The 21,798-nt window shown below is 37.3% G+C and overlaps 1 protein-coding gene across 1 annotated transcript in view; it reads right to left on the reverse strand.

Annotated features, from left to right (window-relative positions):
* Positions 1 to 636: 636 nt before the first annotated feature.
* The window catches only part of Syt10 (synaptotagmin 10), a 67,190-nt gene continuing 46,028 nt past the window's right edge, over positions 637 to 21,798 (reverse strand). Inside the window, exons 4-7 of the mRNA XM_036209016.1 lie at positions 14,906 to 15,026; positions 13,198 to 13,369; positions 9,943 to 10,072; positions 637 to 6,189 (exon numbers count right to left, since the gene is read on the reverse strand). Coding sequence (XP_036064909.1) covers positions 6,118 to 6,189; positions 9,943 to 10,072; positions 13,198 to 13,369; positions 14,906 to 15,026 — 495 coding nt within the window. The 3' untranslated portion in view covers positions 637 to 6,117. The remainder of the gene's footprint in view (positions 6,190 to 9,942; positions 10,073 to 13,197; positions 13,370 to 14,905; positions 15,027 to 21,798) is intronic.

The raw sequence follows: 21,798 nt of genomic DNA on the forward strand, positions 1-21,798 counted from the left end.
TTGGTAATTTTAGAATTGGATGATTATTTTTAATTTCAAGAAAAGCATATTTTAAAATATTGTCAGCTGCAGCGACAGTCAGGGGAACTTCCCTGTGCCATTTGGGGTTTCTGTCCAGATTTTAAATTTTGTTTCCTGTTGTTTCATCATTGAGTATGTCTTTCTAGTCTTACCACATTTCTATAGCTGCCCATTCATCCCAGCTACCCACAGAAGCCGTTTGTCTGTGTCTCTGGACTATCGCAGTGGAAGGCTTTCATCCCAGGTCACAGTTTTCTTTGTTGTGTTGTTGGCTTTGGAGCCCACTTCAAGCTTTCTAGACCAATGTTCTACGACTGAGCTGCATTCCAACCCTGGAAAGCATTCAGTCAACTGTTTATATTTGTCTCTCATTAAAATGCGTGTTGTTAAGAGGCATTTCTGATGGCCCAGAAGTGGGCTGCGCTTATCTGTCCCCTTTAGTGAGTATTAAAGGCAACCGGAAACTATGCTTAATTCACATTCAAGAAAAGCTTCATATTTATCTTGCAAAAATTAAATCTGGAAAAGGTATTTTGTTAGTAACAGATAAAATTATTTATAATCACTTTATTTCTTTTTTAAAATACATATGAAACAGTAAAATTTCAAGTGCTTTTCCATTTCTTTTACAAAAGTAATTATGAGCTATCCTTCATAACAGCTTTGAGGTTTCTTTGTTACATAATTCATCTGATCCTGACAAATATGTTCATACACTCTAAAGAAGACACAGTAAAAATACCAAAATACAATGTATAACATCTTTCAGAGGGTTTACAGAAACATCTGCTCTAAGTAATATAAGATGTCAAGGTTCGCAAATGACTGGTCACCATGTACAAAAGTCAGACACACAAATTTCAAGACTTCAATTTCTCTTCTATAATGTAGAAGTCAAAGATACTGTTTTAAACAATGGCTAAGTATTAAATCACAAACTTCACTTGAAGTGTTACATTAAGAACAATGACTTAAAGGTATTCAGAACAGATGAGCTATGATGAATTCAAATCACCTGAGGCTCTGTGGGAAGAAGAACACTAGCAGTTCCTATCAGTACACATGGACTTGTAAGGGAGTTCGAGGAAACACCACACTTACGTTGGGAGCCAGTTCTTTTCTAGTTTGACTTATCTTAGTTCTGAATTCACAGCGTTCTGTGGTTTCTCCATATTTGAATGTGAACCCAGTCATTGCTCTGTTGTGTTAACAGCAGCTAATGGCTGACAACCTGCATGTTGTACTCTTTGTTTAAGGAATGAGCTACAAGTGCAAGTATTTTACACATTGGAGTATCGCCTGCTTCTCCTTTGCGCAGTGAGCTCTCACATTGCACTACTGCATTCTTTAAATGCAAAGCTTAAAGGACTTTACAAGAAAAACAGCAAGTCTTAATGAAGCCTATGAGATAATTTACATAAGTATTTATAGAGAATGATTATTTTGTTGTTTTATATAATCTGTGGGGTGGTGGTGGTGGCAGTTATTTGTGGTGTGCAAAGTTTTCAGCAAATCATGGAAAGATAGAATTCCCTGTCTTAATGTTCAGATGAGGCACACAAGAAGCAATATGGAAAGCCTCAGTGAATCTATCCATTTCATGCATTAACTTTGCAACATCAAAACTTAGTGAGTTTTGACTTATACCTATAAATTGCATCAGTACAATAATCAGTAAATTATTTTCAGGAAACAAAATCCTCATGATATTGAATAATTAAAACTCAATCTTATATTCAATAAGTAGGGCATTCTGTGCACAGTAGATGTGACTCAACAGAATGTCAGAAGACAACAGGTTATTCCTACCCTCTGTGATAAAATCAGACATAGTTTCACTATCTGGAAAGGGTCTCATGGTCTGCATAAAAAATTATTGTTGGCTTGAGATTAAAACATTTCCATATAAATATATCAAGAGCAACTCATTTTCTTGTTACCATAGAGATAAAAATAGGATTTATATAAATAGTTCCCCCTTCGAGGAATGTATTTAATCATCTCAGACATACAAAATACTATCATTTCTCTTAAACATTTTTTACCTATTTTTCAGTCACTATTTTTTAGTATTCAAATATTTTCATTAAGTAAATCATTAAGGCTTACCTTGGTCCTTAACTGAATGTTTTTCTCTATCTCTTTAGCACAGTACTATCATGCTACCAAATCAAACTTCTTTAGTTACATGATAGACATAATGAAAGGAAAATAATGATTTAACTGCATTTTGATCAAATACACAATGCCACTGTTCAAATGCATATCTTTTTGATTAACTGTTAATGGTAGATGATAAGTAATTACCTTAATCTTAATGGACAGATTATTGGATAAATATTGATCTTCTTAGCTAATAGAATACCTAGGAGATAAAGTTTTGGAAATACCATTTTATTTAATTCTTTTTCCTGTGTAAAATATTAAATTCATTTTCTCCTAAATATTAGGTCCTTACGGCAGGTTCAGATAAATTGTATCCTGAGTCATGTCTCTGAGTAACAATTGAATGCTGAGTCATGGACTTTTGGGACATTATTTGAGAATTTATTGATATTTATTTATACGAAGAGTTCCTTTTTTTTTGACTTCTCAACATCTTTATTTGCTATGTTTTAATATCTTTTTCATTAGCTATGTGGTTTCTTTAAATTATTTTATTTTCAGGTTTGAACAAAATCTACTTGTTGATAGCAGTACACTTTTATTTTAAAAACCACAAGCATTGAAACCAACTAGGTTAGCTCAGAAAAACTGTAATTGTTACAAGACCAAGTTGTGACATAAGGTGTCATTTTCTTTATGTTTAACGAAGAGGCCGAATGGTTTCTTGAGGCCATGCCAACCCAGTTCTCTAACTGTTTGCAATTAAACTGGTTGGTAATATCACAGCTGTTATGATAAAAATCAGACAAATTCTGCTCAAGAATAATATCAAGTGGTCTTTTTGAAGAGGTAGAAAGAAATTGATTTGTGTTCAATGCTATGATTTTATGTTCCTTTATTGCAATAATCCCTGGCTGCTCAGACATCTCATTCTGGAGTAAATTATTTTTTGTTTTATAGATAGTAGAGTTGGCATGGGATTTTGACTTTTTTTACTTTCAAAGTAACGATTAAATGAAAGCTTCAAGAGATGGAGAGTTTTTTTTTAATTGAGCCTGGAAACTTTGAAAAGAATAAACACTACAGGAGACCAAGTGTAGTTGTAAATATCAATTAAATATCACAACCAAATAGTTCAAATACATCTGCCCTAATATAAACCCTGAGTCAGTATCGATCGTTTGTGAGCTCCCTGTAGTAACTAGCATGTGCACACACCACAAAACCACATGAAGGTACACGATGGTCTGTGCTTCCTCCCACTACTTCCCAGGCATTTGTCCTAACATTGGTTCCTGAACTGAGTGTGTATGAATATGGTGAGTTTTACATGGGAAGTATCAGCAACACAGGGTAGCCTGAGAAAGAAAACAATAATTGTTGAGAAAAGTGATTCAGGAAGCCAGTGATCATGCCCAGAACTTTGGACTAAAATCAAATGTAGGACACCAACGAGGAACATATCAAAACCCCAAATGAATCAACTGCTGGTTTTGTAAAATGATTGTGCACTAGACACATACTGGTGTCTTTCATATCCAGTATACTTAGCAACTGTGCTGTTATGCCCACAAAGCAACACTGAATCTTATTTCCTAGATGCATATATTGGTAAGTCCCTGAATGTGTCCCTGAAATCAGGAGTTTATTGTATACCTAAATTACAGCTTCATGCTGCATTGACCTACATTAGTACATCCCATCCCACAAGTTTAGTGGAGGGCATCTGGAACACTGAACCATATTTTAAATACTGAGAAACTAACAGTACCTCACAAGCAGAGAGAAGTTTCTGTGTGTGGATGGGTAAAATGGGAGGAGGGGAGAGTGGTGATACGTAAGATGCATAAGGAATGTATTTTCTCAGCATGAACTGTTCTAATGAATTTGTTTATTACTCTGAGAGAAAACTCTCACATATTAGCTGGAAGTTGTGAATTTTCCCTCCTTAATCTCTTTCATAGATTTAGCAAATGCTTTGATGTAATTATCATGAGAAATAAATGACTTTAATCTTGTATAATTTTGGGTTTTAATTTTTTTCCAATCTAATTTTCATCTATTTGCTTCCTATTTAAAATATTCTGGTTATCTGACAGCTCCCTTTTGTTCATCGGAAGGTTTAGCCTGTTCTCTTTAGGAAACACGCTGTAATTTTACAAGGGGTAAGTCTGTAAGATCTCGTTTTGAGTGAAAATGCATACTTTCCTGACTGAAGAAATGTCACAGCTATATCTACTGATAAAACATTTCCCTAAATGTTACCACACTAAGATTATACATTTTTTCTTAACAGCTTGCATTTTACAATAAAACAAAGACATTCAGATTAGTTGTCTTCTTGAGTCTCTCTGTAATGAGTAGGGTTTGTTGTTTGTTGTTTGGCTTGACGGGATAGTCAAGTGTTTTCAGACAGATTTTTTTTTTTTAATGAGAAAAAGTTTAGTAGTATATTTTCATTAGCTTGACATAGGCATTTTAGGCAGAACTGAGTTTACACTGAAAATCTTAATGTGAGACATACTTATACTGGTTAACAGTAACTGAATCTTTATGAGAGAAATTTCAAGACTTTTAAAATATCTGTCCTAATATTTGAAATAAGGGATTTTTACAAATATAAAAATTCATTACTTGTCAAAAACGTTCTCATCCCAATGAACTTGTTTTAAAATTCCAAATATAAATTTTCTTCCCTTTAAAAAATCTTATTGTGGAATAAACTTTAAATATGCACACCTCAAAAGTAAGGTTAGAAAAATTCCATATAGATTCCTTCCAATGGGGTCTTAAAATGAGACAATAAAAAGCTGATCTGATTTCAAAGAAAGTTCTCTCTTGTAAAAAAAAAAAACACATTTGCATAGTTTTTACTTCTAATGGTTTGATCATTAATCTCTTTGAAGGTCAATGCTTTTTATTAAAGGACTGGATGTTTGGTCGCTTGGAATGTATTTGTTTTTATTACATGTGAAAGTTGTACTGTTTACAAACAGTGTTTTGGTGAGCAACAAGTCCAGCTTTCCTGGAGACTCTCCAGCTCTCGTGATGAGCTCCTGAGAGGATGGAGGAGTCATCACCTGCCTGTCTAAGGACAATGGCACAGAGAACTTGGCTAGACCTTTGGTTTCTGTGAACTGTGATCCATCAAAACCATAGGAGTCACATGACAGCTCCAAGTCATGAAACAGACACACCACAGTATTGAAGACCCTTGAAAGACAAAGTTATGACTGTAGCTACTTAGGGATACCAACACTACACTTGAGGTGAAGACTACTAGTAGTTTTAAAACCACCAAATAAGCATTACAGCAGGTGCCTGAACTAATGTGGACAGTAAGACATTATAAGCTGGTAGTCTTGTTTATCAGCTACTCAATGTCACTTTGTACATTTATATTCAAAATGACTTTTCATTTTGTAGCTTAGCTGAGTGTCCCAAAAAAGAAGTTTGAGGAATGAACCTCAATGACAAAAATGCTGATTATGAAGGGAAAACTATTATCAGACAAGTGACATTAATTAGAATTTGAAGGAGTTGAACCTGTGGAATTAATTTAAATATGTTCACTAAAGTTTACATAGAACTGTGTGTACAGTTGGAAATGACACATTTTACTATTTCATCCAACACAGGCATAAACTATATTTAATTTTACACATGTTGATTCTCTTGTCAAATACTTATTTCTTTGCTTAAGCAAAGAATTAAAACATATTAAAACACTGTGCTCATAGATGACATGAAATATAGGACACCTTATGTAACTAAGGACTATTAATACTCAGGTAAAATGTATTGATATACTCAAAGTTAAAAACAAAAATAAATCAAGAGGTAAAACAAAAAGAAATTATACATCAAGTTATTCCTTATTATGGGTATATTTTAAGTGAAGAAGTCGAATGTTCCGTGTTTGTGTGTGTGTGTCTGATTCAATGAGCACATGATTTTAGGTCTTTCTGTGACATGGTCTTACTGGAGGCTTTATGGTGTGGATGGTGGCCTTGGAGATGAACAGGATCCTTGACTATCAAAGCTGGTTGCCCGGCCAGGTAACTGAAAGAGAAGAATTTCAGAATATCTGATCCAATGAAGAAAAGCATATAATGACAATCATGTCTCTCTGTGATTAGTGGATAGTCAAACACAGTTTGCAAATTTCTGAAGAAGAGATTTATGTAACCTCCACACTCTTCAGAACTCACCTCCCAAGGCAGAGAGGGAAAACACAAATATTTCCTCTAAAACACAGTGCTTGTAACATAAAAGGTACACAGAATCATGTCCCAATGGCAACTTTTATGTCTTTAGAAGAGTCCCATACTTTATGGGAGATCTTTAGTTTTTTTCTTTTTTCTGTAATATCACTTACCATAGTGCAGGGTGAGAACAACAGGAAGTTGTAGACATAAGATACTTAGGATAGTTTGAATGAGAAATGACTCCCATAGGCTCACATATTTGAGGACTGTTTGGGAGGCTTATGGAACCTTTGGAAGGTATAGCCTTGTTGGGTGGGCTTTGAGGGTTTACAGCCTCAGTGTCTCTCTTCAAGTTTATTCTGTTTCCTGTATGTGGATAAAAATGTGCTCTCTCTGATTCCTCCTCTTGCCTCCTGCCACTGTGCTTCTCTGTGATGTGGATATTCCTCAGAACCATAAGCCAAAAAGAAGCTCTTTCTTCCAGAGGTCACTTGTGGTCTTGGTGTCTTATTACAGCAACAGATTGTAACTAATTCAAGGCTGTCTTCCCCTTGCTTTGACAGGAAGGGATTTTCATCTGGGAAATTCATAAACGGAAAAGGCCCAGGTGACAAGACTGATTCTCATGATTCTTATGTATCTGTATTTTGAGAGTTTAATGAAGTTTAATTAATGAATTTGAAGTAAGTAGATTTTTCTAAATGAGGCCTTCATCTCTGCTGACAAACTTATTCAGTTCTTGAATAACTATTACTTTCTCATTTATTCTTTCTCTAACAAGAAAAATATAATTTAATTCTTAATTTTTCCTATAATGCTAAATTCAGGCTGTGCATATGTCTGTGGTCCATTTAATCTGTCCACTGAACAGAGATAAAGGGGATGAGAAAAAGATATTTGTAGAGAAAAGTACATTCATCTTTTAATACCAGTTGTCCCTGATCCAGTTACTAGAAAACAATGTGTGAGCTAATGACATATTATGGCCTGTGTTCCTATATATCACAAGATATATATATATAGGAAAGGAGACTGAAAAATGGTTCTTTTATTCTTGTTCTTGATACAAACAATGCCTATGGTTCTTCAACAGACAGTTTCATGTTTATATAATATGTATGTATGTATGTATATATATATATTTAATATACTTCAGACTGTATGATTTCTTTAGACTTGTTTAAATCTTGCTCATATGCTCCCATTTCTCCTTGGACCATCTCATTGGCATGGAAGGGCACTCAGCTTCTCCAAGATCAGATATCAGAGGGACAAGTACCCAAGTTCACATCTCCATTCAGTGTGGCTCCCCATGTAGCAAAGCTTTCTTTCCCTTTCTATATTCTGGAGCTTAGCCTCCATTTTCAAACTAAAAAATGAGACCCAGGAAAAAGCACAATTATATAACAAGCATTGAAGTATGCTTTAGACAATACTTACCACCAAGACCAAATAAAATGTACTTTAGTAGGTGTTGAGCTATCCAGCAAATACTTCTCTACTTCTGAAAGATTTCAGGGGAATACCCTGTGTGATTGTGTACATGTGTGCATATATAGATTTTTGTGTATATATGTGTGTGTTTTCATTTATGTGTATATATGTGTTTGTGTGTGTCTATATGTTTCTGTATATCTATGCCTGTGTGTATGTGTTTATGTATCTGTGTATTATATGCATGAGTGTGTGTCTGTGTATGTGTGTCAGTGTATATCCATGTCTGTGTGCACATGTTTGTTTGTAGGTGTTTGTCTGTGCCTATATATGTGTGTATGTCTGCATGTGTGTGTGTTTGTGTATGTGCGTGCCTCTGTGTGTCTGTGTGTTTATGTATGTGTGTGTCTGTGTGCATGTGTGTTTGTGTCTGTATATGTGTATATGTATATGTGTGTGGTGGATTAAATGAAAATGGGTCCCATAGGCTCACATATTTGAATGCTTATTTCCAAGTGGGTGGACACTTTTGGAAGGATTAGGAGGTGCTGCCTTGTTAGAGATGCGTCACTTTGAGGCTTCAAAAGCCCACACCAGGTTACACCAGTCTCTACTGTGCTTATGGATCAGAAGTGAGCTCTCAGCTTCAGCTCCAGCACCTTGCCTGCCTGTCTGCTTGTCTCCATGCTTCCCACAGTGATAATCATGGACTAACCCTCTGAACCTGTACATAAGACCCAATTAAGTGCTTTCTTTTCTAAGTTGCCTTGGTCATGGTGTCTCTTCTCAGCAATAGAAAAGAAACTAAAATAACATGTATATGTATCTATGTATGTGCATTTATGTGGCTGTGTATATATGCTCTGTAAATAAGTAGGTCTGTGTATGTGTGTGTCTGTCTGTGTGTGCATGTCTGCTGTGTGTGCATGTCTGCTGTGTGTGTGTCTGTGTCTGTATCTGTATTGCCTATATAAGTGTGTATCTGTGTTTTTTGATTTACATTAAATTATGAAGTCAAGTAGAGTGTTTGGACATTTATATATAAATGAGATCTGTGATGGCAGTTTACTTCCATGGCCTGAGCATGACATGTTCACTCAGTTTCCACAAAATGTCTTGAAAAGTTCAGCCATGGTCTCATTCTTGTAACTAAGCTGAGAATGAAACCCGGCCCTACTGATATATTCAGTCAGTTACAGTGCACAGTCTCTCTCCCATTTTAAAACCAAAGCTTAGTGTACTGAACTGCAACTTACCCCTCAGAAAGGCTAAGTTATTATTTACTTATTTTGTGGCTATTACAAGTATTCATTTTACGGAAATTCACAAAGTCCTTCATCCTCCTGTGAATACATTCTGTCTCAGTTTACGTTGTGGCTCTTGAAGAGGTTCCAGCAACTGTTTTTGTTGGAAAGGAAGGCGTTCAGCCAAGCAATACTTAATATGTCCAGTAGACTAACTTTGACTAAAAGTTCTAAGTGAAAGTGGTTACTCATCTTTACTAACACAACTCAGGTGTGGACACAGCCGTGAAGACCTCATATTGAGTCAGTCTGTGCAACACGGTGCTCATCATCAACACTCTAATTACTCCTATTGAACAGGCATAGCCAAAACTCAGAGACGGTCAGGTCACTCACCAAAGCTTTATAATAAGAGCCACACAGCAGGGCCAGGCCTTGAACGCAGTCAAGTTGGTACCTTGATACTTTAATGTCTGTATATTCTTTCTGACCAGAGTTGGATAGGACATGTGTGTCCCTTATATAGATGTACCAGACAGCAGTGCTTTATGAAGGCTTTAAAAATGGAAAGGGGCTTTAGGCAACGTGACTTTTTTCACAGAGAAGCAGTAGCTGAGCTCAGTTCCCACTGAGTAATGAACTTAAGACAATGGACCCTGGTCACCAATGTAAGTCTAAGGCTGTGGAAGGAAATGACACACTCCTTGCACAGGCTTACTGAGTAAGAAATCCTAGACATCTAATCATTTTTTTAAATCCCTGAGGCACACAGAACTTTGAATAGACGATGTGAGAGACTCTGAAACAAAAGTGAAAGCATTTTTTTTTGAAAGGTGAGTAAGTGAAATGTCAAATGAAAGTTAGCAGATAAAAAAATATTTAAGTAACATCAGTGTAACTGAAGGCAGAGGCAACATCCACATCCTTACCTCCAGCAAAGGGTGCCAGTGTGTGATTGGTTTCCGGTGGTATGCCAGCATTTCGTTCCAGTGGTCTCGCCCAAGACCCTCGGCGTCTAGTCCAGTTCGACACACACCTATGACCTCATTGTGTCCCACCCTAGGATTGGTGGAATATCAAACTTTTACTGTCATAATTCAAAGGTAAGTGGAATGTTCCACATTTCAGTACAATTTTTAACACATCATTAAGAGCAATAGATTCCGCACACTATGGCAGTCTCCAGACCCAGATTTCACTTGATATACTTTCAGTGATCCATGGCCAATCACTGTCTGAAAATATCAAATAGAAACAAATAACACATCAATATTAAATAATGCTTTATACAATATATTGCTCTAATGGTCCTATTTTATTATTTGTTATTGGTAATCTCTTCTCATGCACAATTTGTAAAGTAGGCTTTATAAAGATCTGTACATGTAGGAAGAACAGACTATCTGGGACTCACTACTGTTGGTTTCTATTATCTATGGAATATGATGGAACATATTCCCTACAGAGAAGGGATTGTTATGTACCAGTTTTGATTAAATGAAAATTCCTAAATAAAAATTACTACTAGGCCAGGTGTGGGACATGGCTGAGAGGTGGAGACAGGAAGATCAAAAGTTCAAGTTCATCATTACATACAGAGAAAGTTTGAGGCCAGCCTGGGGTACATGGTATCTTGTCTCAACACATACACACACACACACACACACAGACACACACACACACAGACACACACACACACACACACAGGCTCACAGACAATTAACTAAATAACATCAATGCAAAAAATAAATTTATATTAAAAACTCACAAAGCTATTCAGTTCTCTGCAATGTTGACAATGAAAGTGTGTGCATGGGGAACCAGCAGACTCCTCATTTTGATGATCCTGCTCTCTGGGAATGAGGCCTAGTAAACCCCCACACTGTAAAGCAAATCCCAGTCTTTCCTGTAATGGTGGTTAGACTGTATGCCAAGAGGACAGTGCTCACTTCCTTGCATAATAGTCTCTATGTTACTGACTCTAAATTATATGGGTAAGTATGCTATTGCTGGCAATATAATTAAGTGGGGCAGGGTTATGTTTAGTCTCACCACTATGATTTATCATTGCATAACAAAGCATACTGTTTGATGTTACTATTTTCTATTTATGCCCCATTTTTACTGCAAGCAATAAAAATGATAGCTGATATTTATTTTGACTTAAAAAATTTTTGATATTAAAATATAATTACACCAAAATCTCCTTTTTCCCCTCCAGACAGTCTCATAGACTGCTCTCCACTCTCCTTCACACTCATGGCCTCTTCTTTCATTAATTGCTATTGTATGCATTTATGTATATGTTCATACATACATACATATATATGATATATATATATATATATATATGATATATATGAATTCCTAAATATAAGCTCTTTGTCTGTATAATGTTACTTGCATGTGTGTTTTCAGGGCTGACCATTTGGCATTGGACAACTTATTGGTGTGCTCTTCCCTGGAGAAGACCACCTCTCCTGCTCTTGTCTTTCCTCAGTCACCTATAGTTCTTGGTGTAGGGTTGGGGCCTGGTAGGCTCTTCTCTATCCTCTTTGGCATGTCAGCTAGTGTAGTCCGTGTTCAGCTCACATTAGGCAGCAATGTTGGTGATATTTCATGGGTGTGGCTTCTGACATTACTAGGAGACAGTCTCCCAGCAACCTGCCTGACCCTCTGACTCTTATGATCTTCCACCTGCTCTTCTGCATTGCTTCCTGAGCCTTGGGTGTGGAAGTGTCTGTCGATGTATCCACTGGGACTGGGGGTGACTAATACATTTGAGAATCTTCTATGTACAGATAGTTTTCCAATAATTTTGAGTTTAATGACATAATTAATTCCAAGTCCACTACTCTGGCTCTGGATAACATTACTAGCATCTCATTTCATAAACAAACAAATTGGATGCTCAAAAGTGTTCCTAGGAGTTCATGGCAGAAGCTGGGTCCCACCAGAAAAGTCAAAACAGCACCTGACAAGCAGGGTTTCTTTCTTCCTAATCTTTTTGTGACCAGGTCTTATGCAGCCCAGGCTGCCCTCAGACTCACTATGCAGCTGAGATGAGCCTCCTGCCTCTGCCTCCTGAATGTTCAGGTTACATGTCTCTGCCATCACAACTTCCTTCACAAGCTCCTTCTTGAAACAATGTAAGTTGAAAGAATCTGAAAGGCTTTCTACAGAGTCACTTGGATAGGCCTCTCTGATGGTGCTATGGGAGTGATTTTAGGATGCTCCAGTATGTTTTTCTGGTCTTCTCCTATGAAGTTTCCCAACAAGGCTATTTGGAGAAATGATTTCTATCTTCCTGATTTAGGTGGTATTAAGATCTATTGCCTTAACATTGGGTCAATGACATGCTTAGCTGTACCTACCCAAACTCACTGCTTTGAGAAGTCAATAGGGGTAGGTGCTAAAGCAAAATAGGGCCATTCATGATAACATTTACAACATTTTAAAGATCTGAAGTGTGGAATAATTCAAGATTTTTTTCTACCACTGAAAAGTCATCATGGGTGTTTTTCCTTTAGTATACACTCAAATAGATCAGAAAATCATTTATTTGTTTATTTTTATTTTTAGGGGCTGACTTTGAGACACTGAATGGTATATTACTACCACTCCTCATAGTTCAGTGAGTGTTCTCTTAGGCATTTTATATTCATGTTCTACACAAGTGGTAGAGTTACCAAGAAAGCAATATATTAGACCATGGAATAGATGGCTATGAATCTTCCAATTCCATCATCATCCACATTCCACAGCATCTAAACAGTTTCCCAGTGGAGAAAGTGAATCTGAAAGACTTGCCAGCCCTCAAAGCCAGTGCATTCTAGAGCTGGGGTGAGCACCCCTGTCCTTGTGTGGTAGCTCCTCTGTGAAGCCAACTCTGGACTGCAGTATTTGTCATTCTGAAGAAAGACTTCTGAATAGTTCTTTGGCGTGTCATGAACTTCATACTACTGCCAGACTCACCCTTTCTTCAGCCACAGGTGAATGTTAAGTTAGACTGCTTTGGAGATGAAACCCAAACAAAACTATAGGTATAGATTCTCATGAATCATGGCCCTGTTGTTTATTTTAAGTTAGATCTGCTGTAACAGTGAGTAACCTGGAAAGCAGATGTGACCCGGCTATGACAACCTGCAGATCTGCATCGGGGCAAGCCGCCTCTCTCTACCCACCTGTCATAATCCATGACCGCAATGCACAGGCTGACCTGGTCCACATTCTCTGGAGGGATGTCAAAAATGATGGCTTCATTGTACACAGGGTTGAGAGTGTTTTTCTTTGTAGTTGTTTTTCGTTTTTTAAGTCTTCGGCCCTCACACATCAAAGACACTTTGACATAAGGGTCTATGAGAAGGGAGGTAATTTTACTAAAATTAAAGCATCCAGGCTATGCATAAAACACTGTATTTCATTTTTACTAAATAAGAAAGTGTGTGTGAACCCTTTAGCACTAATAGTTTTTATCATTAAATCACTTACTTTGGGACAGCAGATTCTTGATCTTATTTTGTCTCTTCCTATAGTCATAACTTTTACTTCCTTAGAATCAGATTTTAATTTGTTGGGCAAGTATGAACATTTTAAACTCTAGAAAAATGTATCTGTATTTTTCAAGGAGCAGAAGGTATTTTCTTATGGGAATTATGCACATACATGTAAGAGGGCAATGTTAATATCTAACCTGCTCAGAAATACTTTTTTTTTTTTTTTTAACACTTAGAAGACTATACTAAGGAAGACATTCTTTGAGTGAGCCACAACATCTTAATAAGGAAATAAAATCTTGTTGTCTTCTGTTTCCCCCATTACATCTCTGATGATATTCTTTGTTTCTTACAAGAACAATGGCTGCTTGGTTGATGCCCATGCCTGTTGTGAGGTAAAAGGAGATAATACTCTCAAACACAGACTTTTATGAGGAAAAGCTTCACATAACCTTAAAATTTTACAACAACTCTAACACTGCTCTGCTTGGCTTAAAATGTACCATGAAAGAACAGAATAAACAATAGCTTGTTGGGTGCTTTCTTGAGGTTCAACAATATATACTGACCCAAAGTTTTTTACCAAAAAAAATTTAATTGTTCTTTTGCCTCTTTCTTCATTCTATAATTTGCAAACCTTTAAAAAGGAATAGGTAGCTCATGATGTAGTCTCCAAGTTAAGATGTCAGTGGAATATGCATAAAAAACCTCCCCGATAATTGGTCCCTTCCCTTGCCACTTGCTGGTTTGCATTGCCTCAACATTCTTCAGGCAAATACTGCAACATAAGTTTATGTTCAAAACCGTAAAAGGAAGGGAGAAGGAAGCACCAGGTGTTTCATTCCTTTGTCAAATTTCCCACAGGAGAAATTTCCCTCAAGAGTTTCTTGACATACTGTTTTTGTTAGTTTCTTGTAGTTTCTTTAGATGTTCCAAATTTTTACTGGAAAGGAGTCAAGAATACAAACACAAATGATGAGCTTACATTTTGTCTGTTTCTCTGCAGACAAGTAAAGGAAATTGGTTCAATTTACACATATCTTTGTGTGGACTTCCTTCACAGCTGAAAGTGTAAGGACCTTCCCTTACAAGCAAACTAGCTGGGAGAACAAAGTAAATTAGGCATTTAGATAGACTAGATCAGGAAAGAAAGGAAGAAAGAAGAAACAAAAGAAAGAAAGAAAGGCAAAACCAAAGTTCAAAGTCAATCTATTGATAGTTTTCAAAAGATTTCATAATTTTCATGTTATCTTAAAAAGGTGATTTGTAACATTTTGATTTGCAATCTTTCTTTCTGCTTTTATTTTACCCTGTAGCAGAGAAATAATTAAAAGCCATATGGTTTTAGATATGTAAAATTAGTAGGGATGTGCCATTGACTGTGCTATGTACTTACCTGATGACCCAGTAATGTCCATGGCCTTCAGATTTCTGCATTTGATCACCGTCAAAGTCATACGCCCGGCGGTTGGCAAATAGCAAAGGGAAAACATGATTTCCCCCAGGTCTATGCTTTCCTAGATTGGCAAATGGTAATGTTAGCAATTTCAAACAACAAACCGTGAGAGCAAAATGAAATGGAAGATAAGTGAAAAAAATTTCACATTATTAGAATCTTATAAAGTTCGAAATAATTTCATTGAGGATTCAGATACATTGTAACAAGGTTTTGATGAATGGAATTAGTGAAAAGACTATATCCCAGTTGCTCACTTACCATCTGGAACTTAGCAGAGAGAACCAGACCTCTGATTCCACCCACTGCCCACCTTAGTCTCAAGTTTGTCACAACGAACAAATGACAGCATGACTGTCAGAAGCTGAAGCCAGACACAGTAGGCACCTGCTAGGAAATGAGTCTCCATTTTCTCCTACCTCTGCATCCAGCCTCGCCAGAGCAGGACTTCTCTACACTACTGACAAAATATGTCATCTGTTACTGACTCTTTTGGGATCGACTGTGACTGTTCAAGCAACTATCTCCCACCAGGATTGAATGGCTTCTAAAACTCATCTCTCCATTAATTAAGCTTCACATATCAAAGTGATCATTTATGAAATGAAAAGCAAATTTTACACACACACACACACACACACACACACACACACACACAGAGAGAGAGAGAGAGAGAGAGAGAGAGAGAGAGAGAGAGAGAGAGAGAGAGAGAGAGAACAAGCTCCAATGTGCCTGTAAAGTTCTTGATTCATAGGTCTTAGTGTGACCGTGAAGAGCTTCCCTTCCATGTGTCTTCACTGAAAAGCCCTATACGCAGACCCACACTGCTTGGATCCTACCTCTCTACTTCATCTCCAGTGTACCAACCAGTCCTGTTATAAGCACTGTAGCCTCATTCCCACAAATCATGTGACGCTTGCCTCTGCTTTTGAAGGCACTGCTTGTTGGAACTTAACCATCTCTCATGTTCAGTTGCTTGACTTCTTTTTCTTTTATTCTGTGTCTGTGTCTTTTTGTCTTTGTGTGTGTGTGTGTGTGTGTGTGTGTGTGTGTGTGTGTGTGCATGTGTATATGTTTGTTCATGTCTGTTTCTCTGCATGTCTCTTGGTCTCTGTCTGTGTCCCCACTCCCCCCTCTCTGTATACTTATCGCATGTGCACTTGTGTGTTCATGCACATAGAGGCCAGAGATTGATGTTAGGAATCATTCTTTATTGCTATTTTACCTGAGTCTTTAAGGCAGGGTCTCTCAATCAGACCCAGAACTCACCAGCATGATGTAGCTAGTTTTGCAAGCCAGCTTTCCCGGGAAATCCGGTCCCTGCCTTCCAAGGCTGGGAATTGCTGGTGAACCACTACATCCACCTGCTGTTTATATACATTCTAGGGATCTGAACTTAGGTCCTCACACTAAAACCAATGCAAGCATTTAAACCAATGAACTATATCCTCAGATCTCAACTTCTCCGGGAGGTGGCTGCTCAGACACTCTTCAGGGAGATATCCTAAGGCAGCAGCTGCCTTGTCTTCTGCCCATGCTCCTCCCAGCTTCTTCACAGATTTCCATAACAACCACAGCATCATCTGGAATCATCTTCTAAAATCCCCCTTGGGTTTCTTTCTCTGTTGCTCATATGTAATGTCCAAGATAGCAGGGATCCTATCTTGTTTTCAATATCCTAGAAAGGCATGGTGCATTGCTGACTGCTAGTACTTAAAAAAACATTGTAGTCCTGGAGATTGAACCCAGGATTCAAGCATGCTAGGCAACCACTCTACCATAGCACTATAACCTTAACCATTTAGTACCATACTCTTTGAAGGAATTAATAAATGACTTAATTACCCTGGATACAAACTGACTTGTATTAAATTTCACTAGTACATTAGAAAGGTTCCTAGCATTCTCACGTAGAGTTGTATGCTGTCACTGCATAGATGGTGAACAAGTGAAAACTGATGTGCACAATGAGAATTAAGGATTTTGTTCTAAGGGTGGATGAAAGGGTTCGAGGAAATTATTCCTAAAGAAAAATTCTGAAGTTGATTTAATTTGTAGAAAATAAATTCCTAACTCAGTACTGAGGACCACAGAAGTAGGTTCTTAAAAGTTCCTTGTTTCTTGGGGCTGGAAAAATGCCTCTAAGCACAATGACTTGAGTTCAGTCTTTTAAACACACGCCACATGCTAGAGAGCAAGAACTGACTCCAGTCTCCTTCAAGTTGTGGACTGACATCTGACTGCCACAGTGCATGCTGGCATACATATACCCATGCCCCACCCCCCAAAATAAATAAGAAGTATAAAATATTTTTAAAAACCTTATTTCTCTGAAGAATGTAGTCAGAAATTTGATTGGCATCGCATTCAGCATTTGGTAGTATAGCAGCCTTCGTGGAATTGATTCTTCTAGTCCATAAACTGGCTTCCCACCTTCTTGTGTCTTTTTCTTTCTTTGATGTGTTAAAGGTTAATTGCAAAGATCTTTCCTTCCCTGGTTGTGCATATTCTTCCCCCCTTTTAAATGGGAGTGTTCCCTTGATCTTTTTCTCAGCATGTTGCTCACTGGTATATAAGAAGGCTATTGACTTTTGTCTGTTGGTTTGTATCTTGCCACTTTGCTGAAAGTGTTTAGCTTTCTAAGAGTCTTCAGGGTCTCTTATGCATAGAATCCCAGCATCTGCAAACAGAATACTTGACATTCTTCTTTTCTACTTATCTCTTTCTCTTATCTTACTGCTCACTAAGACCCAAGACTTTCAAGCACAATATTGAATAGCAGAGAAAGTGGACAGCCTTGTCTTGTTTCTGATTTTAGTGGCAATTCTTGGAGACTTTTCTCTATTTAGTATAATGGTGGTGACAGGTTTGTAGAAACACAAAAGATTCCATAGAGTGAAAACAATTTGGAGCAAAAAGAATAATTCAGGAGCAAAACAATACTAAATTTAAGTGACGCTATAAACTATCTCGAGCAAACAAGCACAGTGAGATTGGTGAGTAGAATAAAGGACGTGGATAAGACCCCACAGCAACAGCCACATTATGGCAACAATACACAGTAGCAAAGAAGCCTCTTAACTAATGGTTCTGAGAAGTAACTGGATATGTACATCTAGAAGAATGAAATGAAATCCCTATTTCTTATCCTGTATATGATCAAATCCAAACAGATCAGAGACTGTAAACTCTGAAACTGTTAGAGAAAACAGTGGGGAAAACATTTCAAGATATTGGCACTGGAGAATTTTCTGAATAGAAATCCAGTCACTTGGGAAATAAGGCTGGAAGTGGACAAATGAGACCTTATCAAATTAAAAACCTTCAGCACAGCAGAGGAAATACTCAAGTGAAGAGACAGCATGTGAGAGTGGGAGAAATCTATGTTACTTATGTATCAGATGAAGGATTATTACCTAGAATATACAATGAATGCAAAAACTAAATAATAAATCAAAGAACCCAGTCAGTAGTTATGTGAGTGAAACAAGCAGGAAGCTCTCAAAAGATAAATGGTCAGCATACATATGAAATATGCTCAACTTCACAAGACATCAGAGAAATGCAAATTAAGGGCTTCGGAGACAGCTCAATGGAGAAAGCACTTTCCAGAAAAGGATCAGATTCTGAGTTCAGATCCATAGAACCATGGAAAGCTGGGCATATTGGTACACATTTGCCATCTCAGTGTTCTGACAATGCCAAGAGGTGGAGTCGGAATATGACACCTGGGAAGGTACAGGCTAGCTGTTCTATACACAAGCACAAACAAGAGACCCTGTCTCAAGGTGAAAGGCAAGGACCAACACCCAAGATTGTCCTCTGATCTCCACACATGTACCATCGCACAGGGGCACCTGCATTAAAACATGTGAATGAACGTGCACACACTCATGTGCGTGCAAGCACACACACACACACACACACACACACACACACACACACACACACAACCTTGATTCTCTCTCTCCCCAGTCAGAAGGAAACCAAATAACAGCCAATGTTGTCAAGGACATAGAGAAATTAGAAGCCTTATTTAATGCTGGTGGGGATGTAAACTAGTCCAGTCACTGTGGCAATCAGTATGGTGGTTTCTCATAAAATTAAATATAGATCTACCGGTGACCCAGATGTACTAGTCCTGGGTATTTAGCCAAAACTCCAAGGCAACATATCACAGAGACACTACACATCAATGTGTACTTCAGCAGTGTTCACAATAGCTAGAGTACAGAACTAACCAAGTGTCTAACAACAGAAGAATGTACAAAGGAAATGGAGGAAATATGCACAATGGCTTTTTTTTTTTTTAGCTATAAAGAAGAACAAAGTTATGTGATATGTAGGAAAGTAGAGACAACTGAAGATAATCATATCAAGCAAATTAAGCCACTGTCAGAAAGACAGATACATGTTTTTTCTTATACATAGTCGCTATATTTTATATAGATACATAAAGCATGTCTATAACCACACATGCACATACACATTTTCTACTAGAGAAATATTTTGTTGCTGATTGATCAACACCCACAAAGATTGTAAACATTGAGTGAGATAATTTAAATAAAGCGTAAGGAATTCAACATAGATCAGCATATGATAGGGGATGTTTTCATATTCATTTTTACACCTTGGCAGTGAATGGTACATTATCTTCCACATAATAAATGTTGTGTATCAAAAACCTGTAGCTAACATCATGCTATGTGGAGAAAACTTCAAAGCATTCCCATTAAGATCAGAAATAAGACAAGGATGCATATCCTCTTCATTCCTACTCAAAATAGGGCTTGAAGTCTTATCTGGAACAATAAAATGGAAGGAGGAAATAAAAGGGATATAAATACGAAGAGAATTAAAAGTCCTTCTGTTTGTAGACAACATGATCTTATACATAAGAGACCCTAAGGATTCTATCAAAAGTCTCTGAGAACTAAAAAACAGCTTCAAAAAAGGAAGAATACAAAATTAACACACAAAAATCAGTAGCCTTCCTTCATATTAATGACAGTGTACTGAAAAAGAAATCAGTGAATCAATCCCATTCAAAATAGCCATTAAAACAATTAAATAACTGGTAATAAATCTAACAAAGGAAATGAAAGACTTCTTGTTGTAGGACGATCTTTTTGTACACTGTCTTTGCCTAAAGTGCCTGCTGATTGGTTTTATAAAAGGCTGAATGGCCAATAGCTAGGCAGGAGAGGATAAGCAGGACTTCTGGGCAGAGAGAGGTGCTGGGAAGGGGAATCTAGGTGTGCAGATTTTGCCAGCAGACTCACAGCAAGTCAGACATGCTGTAGGGAAGAAAGGTAAAGAGCCATGCAGCAGAACATAAATGAAAGACTATGGGTTAATTAAGTTATAAGAGCTGGTTGGAAACAAGCTTAAGCTTTCATAATGAATAATAAGTCTCTGTGTCATTATTTGTGGGCTGGTGGTACAAAAAAAGTCTGATGAAAAAGCTTTCTATAACAAACTTTTATAAACAACTTCCAAGACAAAGCTTTTAGACACCAAAGAAAGAAATTGGGGAAGACACTAAGAGGTGGAAAATCTTTCCTTACTCATGGATGGGAAGATTCAAAACAGTGACAATGACAATGGCCATTCTACTAAAAGTAATATATATTTAAAGAAATCACAATCAAGATCCCAGGGACATACTTCACACACACACACACACACACACACACACACACACACACACACACACCTTAAGACATGTATGGATGCAAAAAAAAAAAAAAAGACCAAAGATAGCTAAAGCAGCAGTCATTTGCAAATAGTATTAGGTAGCACTGTACCTGATTTTAAGTTACAGGCACAGAGCCACAGGAATAAAAACAGAATGACACTGGAACACATAAAAAAATAAACATATAGATCAATAAAATAGAATAGAGGAATCAGATATATGTACAAATAATTATGACTACCTTTTTTTTTTTAAACAAAGAATCCAAAATATACATTAAAGAACAGACAGCATCATCAATGAATGGTGCTAAAAACCTGGATGTTAACAGGTAGAAGACTGAAACTACAATCATATTATCTTGCCCTGTACAAGACTTAATTCTGTACATGAATTAAAGATCTTATAATGTCCAGATACCTCAGAATTGTTAAAGGTAAAAGTAGGGATTACAATGCATATGCTAGGTCCAGAAATGGCAATGTTCTAAATGACAGTCTGGGCTCAGTTCAGGCTGGACTCTCACCAGGTACACAGAAGGATGGCTGCCTAAAACCAGCATTGCTCAGAAACCTTGCCAAGTGGGTTTCTATTGGTCTAGAAAAGTTGGTACTTCCCTTATCTGTCCCCTACAGCCAACTACCTCTGGGATGGGCATCTAGTTTCCTTTCAACTCAAAGCCTTCAACAGATCAAAGCCCCATGATAGTTCTCAGGCTGTTCCAGCTAACTTGCCTACCTCCTTCCGCAACATAACCCCTTATAACTGTCAAGAATCTCCCTGTCATTTTCTTTCTCTCTGATTCCCAAGAGATATTCCTGGCAGTTTGAATAAACTTTTCCTTTCCACCCATGATGGGGTCTATCTAGTAATTTCACTCTAGCCTTGATTGCAATATAAATATAGGTAATGATTTTATAAACAGGATTCCAGTAACATGGGGAATAAGACCAATGCTTGACACAGGGAACCTCATCAAACTAAAAAGCTTCTCTATAGCAAAGGGAACTGTTAAGGGAGCGAACTGAATGGGAAAAAAATCTTTCCCAGCTAGTTATATATCTGATACAGGATTAATAACTAGAATATACAAGAAATTCATAAAACTAAATGCAAAGTAAACAACCAGATT

Source organism: Onychomys torridus, chromosome 16 (genome assembly GCF_903995425.1).
Source record: "Onychomys torridus chromosome 16, mOncTor1.1, whole genome shotgun sequence".
NCBI classification, from domain to species: Eukaryota; Metazoa; Chordata; class Mammalia; order Rodentia; family Cricetidae; genus Onychomys; species Onychomys torridus.